General features: G+C 42.3%; 1 protein-coding gene across 1 annotated transcript in view; it reads right to left on the reverse strand.

Moving 5' to 3' along the window:
• The window catches only part of LOC103370263 (plakophilin-4-like), a 75,043-nt gene that overhangs the window by 36,781 nt on the left and 31,436 nt on the right, over positions 1–6,826 (reverse strand). Inside the window, exons 3-5 of the mRNA XM_008299250.1 lie at positions 4,874–4,908; positions 4,250–4,366; positions 2,085–2,239 (exon numbers count right to left, since the gene is read on the reverse strand). Coding sequence (XP_008297472.1) covers positions 2,085–2,239; positions 4,250–4,366; positions 4,874–4,908 — 307 coding nt within the window. The remainder of the gene's footprint in view (positions 1–2,084; positions 2,240–4,249; positions 4,367–4,873; positions 4,909–6,826) is intronic.

The raw sequence follows: 6,826 nt of genomic DNA on the forward strand, positions 1-6,826 counted from the left end.
TAATAAATCAACTAACGGTATTCTCTACATAAAATACGCAACACATCAACGAGGAATGGCTGTTTTCCCAGGAATTCTTTCATGATTTAATTAAAAATGAAATAACTACGATAAAAATATCTCAACATTCCTCCCAGCATCATTATTAAATGACATTTAATGACATTTTCTAATTAAAAATCACTCGATTCTTGGCTTTTTACGTTCTCTCGAGGTCCAAAACGGTAAAAAAATGTCAAGTGTAATATCCACAGCACTGTTGACAATTAATCACTCCCGCATTTCTGTTTTCTGAACAAATACCTGAGAAATTAGCGTCGCCGCACTGCGCCGCTTCGCAAATATACTTACCAATTACCGCTAATGTGACATTCTGAGACGGGAGGCTTTATCACGCCTGATGAGGAGCATCATTATCTTTTCCATTTGTCTAAGTAACTCGGCGCGTGTGCCTTTGAATAAATGTCTTAATTCACTATATCACAGGCTGCGCGTAGTAAATACGTCTCTGGAAGATTTGACAGAATATTCCAGATTTATGGCGACAAACATTTACTTTTTTTTCCTCCTTATTATGAAATGTAAAATGTCCCTCAATTACAGACTCAGCCAACTGGATGCCGATCTGCGCCGCCTTAATCCATCGAAGCCCTCGAACGCCTCGAAGGAAAATGAAGAGCCGAGACATGTAAGCCCATCCAGTGAGGCTGGAATAAATCAGGAGAAAATTCAAACGGGGCTCGCCATTATCTGTCATTCCTGCTTCCACTGTCACGCAAAGAGCATATAATTATTAGCCGCGAAGAAAAGGAGCTGATAATGTTGGAGCCATTTTAAGGTAGGAGTCGATTTGATTTGAAAGGTTTAGTTGATGTTCCTCATCATTCATGACAGTAATTATCGGGCCTCTGCTCGCTGTCATTACCCCAAGGATGAAGATTATTACTTACAGCAAAGAAATATATATTTTTCAAGCGACATCAGTCTGAAAAATAGTCAAATGTGGGGTACAATTTCTCCCAATAAGTACCTGTACTGGAGCTTCTTTATGTGATCTGTATCTTCAAGGGGATTTTGCCCAGTTGTCAGCATACTGTAGCTATTCAAATTAGCATTTTAAGGACTCCTCATTATAGTTTGTTCATTTGACAGCGAGTTTAAATTGATTTTGTGGCGAAATCGTCTCCTCAGCTGCTTTTCAAGGTCAGGAATAATGGTTTGGTTTCAGCTTTTAACCCAAATTGGTGAAAAAAGGCTTAACAATTGGGTTTTTTAAGATCAGATTAGGGCTAATCAAGGCAATTTTTAACTGATCGGTGTCACTGTGAACCTCAGCCTGATTGTTTGTTTACGTCTGCTGCCACACAGAGGTTGTAAATTTGAATAATTTTTCTCATAAACGCAGAATTTACAATCAATATTATAACATCGGTTGATTCCAGTTTGATTCAACACAGACTGGCGGTCACTGAGCATCACAGAAGACTTTGTCATGATGTCCCTTTACTAGATTAAAAATAATGTCAAGAACAATGTTTACATTTTCAGCCAATGTGGAAGAGAAATCCCTCAAAATTGCAAGTAAATCCAACAACTGTACTGTTATACTGTGCTCAGTTTTTCTCAGAAGTCGCAGTTGACCGTGTTCCAGTGCGACAAGTTGGAAAACCAAGGTTCTGCTGGCATACCAGTTGATAACTTCACATTACGCAGTATTTTGCGCATACAAACACTACAAACACATCAACATGTCAACAAATGGATAGAATTCAGAATTTTTTTAATATTTGTAAAATATTTAACTTTGAATTAATGTTTTCTTACGATTTGTGGCATTTAAACTGTGTCATAAAACAGAGAAGACATGTCTGAGTTCTCTCTCCTTGGATTCGTGGTTGTTCTGTTTCCATAGAGGTGCAGGACTTTATATTGCAGTGAGCCAACAGTGAGGGAAAAATGGGGCAAAATAGAGGCAAAATTACCCACAAACAGCTTGGGGCCCAAAGGGTTAAAAAAAAAAATAAAGAAAGAAAAAGTGGAGGTTTGACTGACTGGTGGTGTAGCTCGGTGGAGATCAGGCCTACCTGACCGGAGGCTTGACCCTCTGCTCTCGGGCTTCTCGACAACGAGGCTCGGGGCTCCGATCGCACCACGTTCTGGTTGCTGTAATAACTAACGCTGCTGTCCTGGTAGCCGCTGTCCGAATACGAGGTCATCTGGGCCGAGTGACCCCCGGAGCCTGCGACGAAACAAAGATAAGAGGCCTCAGTGCTTCCCGTGAACAGATTAAGCCGGTCTGCGGCGCTCAAACTGCAGCCTCCATCACATCAGTCACTGCGGTTTAATGATTTGCATATTATCTCAGCTGGCTTTCAACTTGTTAAAAGGCATTATGCATATAAATACATACACATGGATATCTGCATTAAGCCTCGATGCTGTTCTTGGAACAATCTGCTGGCCTACTTTCTCCTGCAGGACGAGGAGGAGGAAGCATGTGGGGGATATTTTTATACTCTCAGACCACTCCAACAGTATGTAAAATAAATAAGACCAAAGGCAAATTTGTTTTTAACATTTCAAACCACTGCTCAGACGTGAAATATTTACTAATGCTGTTAAAATTAACTGCGAGCAGAGGGAGGTTTCTGCAGAGTAAAACACATGCACACATAAGAATTCACAGCTGCACCGCTGCTCCGCTCTATCAGCCGCCCATCTTTTGTGGTTTAACGGAAGCTTCGGCGGAGCTTGATGGACCGAAATGTCAAACGCTCCAGTGAAGATGCCTAATGTCCGACAGCGACAGGCTGTGGTTGTAATGCGGAGCTCCCAGGTGTGAAGACATGCGAAACTTTTCTGACAAGACGGCTAAAAATAAAGAGTGAAAGTCAGACGGCAGATCGGAGGCGGACTTTGTGTTCCGCGCGACCTTAACTGATCTGAATAGATGTTTTGTTAAGTAAGCATAAATGAGAGCGGCTGCCAGGGGAAACAAGCACTTCAGCCTCCTACAGTTTGGTAATTACAAGTGGGACCTGTGGGATTTGTTATGCAGGCTCGGATTGCTCCCACATGGGTTCAGAAATTGTGGATGTGTGTTGCTATGGGCAGCAACCATGGCAACGATCATTTTGTCGGTCAATTTGTGAGGATTTTTGTGTCAGCTGGTGGAATATCTGCCTCCGCTGTTGCTGAAAAACTATTAAAAACACACACTGCAAACGCCGCCTCAGAACTACACACTTAAGTACCCAATGTGTAATAATCCACTGCTGACAATAGTCCCAGATGAAAACACCATCACCCAGTGTTTGAGTAAATTTTGCTGGAAGAGTCCAAATAACTCAGAGCCCAGTTTATTTCTGCAGGCCTCAACCTGAGGACGGCCTCGACACAACGAAGGATTTAACTGCAGCTTGTGTATCCTGCTGCTGTCTGACACTCCAGGTGTTTAATACATAAAGGAAATAGTTCCAAACAGCTGGAAGCAACAAACTAAAATTTTGTGTAAGAAATCTCACCTGTCTGATCTGAAGGCGAGTCGGCCTACGCTGTGGCCTGGACTGATCAGCCCTCCATGTTCTCTCTGGGATCATTTATGATCATAAGAACTTAATTAAATCACTGGAGCTGTAATTGATCCACATGTGCGGATGTGTGTAACTCTTTCTCCTCGGAGATCCTGAAGCTGCAGGTATTAAATGAACTCAGAGGAAATATTCCTCAACAAGTTTTAGTTCCTGGTGACGTCTTGCATTGAAAAAAAGGTTGATTTTTACGGACATTTCCTTTGGTACCTTCGTAGATTTGAAATTCTAGAGAAAAATCAGCGGATAATATATGTTGTAATTCTGGTAAACTGTGGCACTTTGTGTTGCTGGCATTCCTAAATCACTTCACAAAACCCCAACCACCATTGTTTGCGTGTGCTGATCCGTTCAGACTTGTGTCAAAGCGATATGGAAATGTTAGTCGGTTCGATTGACAGGCAACTTTAATAAAAAGTTGACGCCAGATTAAGGGAACGGGGCTCATGTTTGAAATAGTGCCAAAACCACTTCCTGAAAGCGAAACAACAACGCAAACCGATTTCAAGAACGCATCCGACTCTGTCTACAAGTAACGGACAATCAGCAGCCGAGCAGACAACATAAAACGCTGGGTTTTTTTTCTCCAGATTCTAATTTCTGCATCGTGAACTTCAGCACCCACTGTTCGAACCGTGTGCTGTGTACATTTAACAGACCCTCACTGTCATGCAGGGAGGCCCGGTCCGGCTCAGGCAGGTAGAGTCCGTCCTCAGCCTCCAGGTGACGACCAGGACATCCGGACGCCTCCATGGCTCCGCCCTGAGACTCTCCACCTGCCACACATTAACGTGTACATTCAGGACTGAAAAGTTATAATACAAAAGAAAAAGTAGGTGTGGCAGCGTCAAATCAGCAGCAGCATCTCTGCAGGCGGGACCTTCTCGGCATCAATTCTTTTATCACAGGAGTTTTGTTTTGCTGGAAAGACGACAGTGACGAATGGGACAGAAATGTGAGGAGAGGGATCTGTGACAGAATAGTAAATGGATCCAATTCGCGGCCCATATATACCGGCGGAAACATTGTTTTGTTTTGCTTCACTGTCTGGTGCTGCATTCTGGCAATTTTCAGCCCTCTGGAGCCTGTAATGGCTCTCTCATCTGGAAAAAATGGTCCCTTTAGTGACAAAATCATATGGATTCATCTCATCTGAAGCTACAGTTTTGACCACAGGCGTTACCGGAGCAGTTTACTCTCACGGAAACTACACGGTAACACTCTAACAGTAACGCTCCTCGGATCTCTCTGCAACGATTTTACAACAAAACAAGAAATCGTACCTGCAGATCTCCATGCAAACGACTTCTCCGATGAGCTTCGGCAGCAGGGAGGAGGAGGAGGAGGAGGAAATGGAGGAGACGAGAGAGCAGAGAGAGACGTAAATCAAATCAGAGTCACAGTCGAATACTTTACATTCAATCAGAACAGCGAGAAGATGGAAGACGGTGTTTAAAATCTAAAAGAAAAAACTAAACGGGGGGAGTCATCCCGCCTCAAAAACACATTCAATCTGCAAGGAAATTGGAGAGAATGAAGCTCCTGACAGTGCTGCGTGAGTTCGATTTACTTTTTAGATTGATGAAATCAGCTGACCCCAGCTGAGACGTGTTATTTTTATCTGCGCTGAGAAAACACCTGCAGCTGGAAAAAACATCATTTCTGCGACAAAAAACACTTTAAACTGCACAGAAAAACACAATCTGGCCAAAGTCAAAGCTTTATGCAGGTTATTGGACGTTGTGATGTTAACTATTAAGAATATTTTACGATTTGGGGAACAATCTTGCAACTTAAACCAACATCTTGACTTATTTTTGGTGCATCTGAAGCCCGTCTTCAGTCTAAATTCAGTGGTTCTGTCGATTTGACGTTTGTGTTCAGAGTGATGTATGCTGGCTGTGACAGCACAATGTGACTGCCAGCCGGCTGAACATCAATCCTCATGAAGACAAATATCACTATTATGCGTTTTGTCAGAGCGCCCTGCCACCGTGCATGATGTACAGCCAACTGCAATCCATATTACAGTTAAAGTTGTTTTGTGATCAAGACCAAAAGATCCAATGAATCCAAGAAGAAATTGGTCTGACATGATTAATTAAGTTGAACGGGAAACTCAAAGCTGGTGTCGCAATCAACAAAATCGAGCAATTAGGCTTCAAAAACAAAATAAATAGTTACAATTTTATACACGTTTGCACCAGATAAATAAACAGCATGACAGGACTAAAATTAAGTTTGCATATTTCACGTGTTAGAAATCACCTCATCACTCCTGTTGCTGCTTAAAAAACTGCATCTGGATCGTAAAGTTTGGCTCCCAGTTGAACCTTTGCTCTTACTTACTGCTGCTACACCCGTCAAGCTGTCAAACACTGCGCTGCATTTGTGACAGAGGTAGATGAAAACGGGCCTTTTATTTCAAACCCAACGGCTGGCAGGTTTAACGCTGAAATGACACCTGTTCCTCGCAAATTTAATTACCTGTCAGCAGCTTCTTGAGCTAACGTTAGCTCCGTGTCGGATGAAAATGCTATTTCTGGCTGACTAAGGACGAGTTTTACCCATAAAGTTATCTTTACATGACGTTATGATAAAAGACTTTGACTAAAGCACATCAATAAAGCAATAATTAAAGGCTTTTAATGTGAGAACTGACACATGTAGCAGCTGTACAGAACAAGTTTAGCTCTGGATTTTCTAAGTCACAATGCTGCACATCTTAACTGTTACGGAACAGTTTACATTTGACATAACAGAGCCAAATAATGCCGACTAACCAATCAATTCTGTGGGAAAAATGGCACCACCGTTCCTGGAAGATCCCGTGAACCCTTGCTTTATTTTTATTCCTGTTAGCCGCAAAGCAGTTAAGCGAACAAGCTACAATAACGCAGAAACAGCAACGCAAAAGCCTTGCAGTTGTTGACCTTATGTGACGTCGTCGTGTCCTCTTCTGCACATGCGGGACACTTTTGAGTCGTATGAAGTTCACACAGCAGATCACATACAAGTCGCATTTAATTGGAAATGTGAACGACCTCGGAAAAAAATCTGAATTGAGCATTAAGTCCTGCAGTCTGAACGTACGTAGTGCAAATGGCGGTTGACAGGTGGAGTGTTACGAGTGTTGCAGGAGCACTGGGAGCAGAGTATCGTTGCACAAGGAGACTACTTTAACAGGGATGATAACCAAATGTTTAAAAAGTTCATTATTTTTCTTTTAACTTTTT

The sequence above is a fragment of the Stegastes partitus genome, unplaced genomic scaffold (genome assembly GCF_000690725.1).
Source record: "Stegastes partitus isolate 25-593 unplaced genomic scaffold, Stegastes_partitus-1.0.2 Scaffold1396, whole genome shotgun sequence".
Taxonomy (NCBI): domain Eukaryota; kingdom Metazoa; phylum Chordata; class Actinopteri; family Pomacentridae; genus Stegastes; species Stegastes partitus.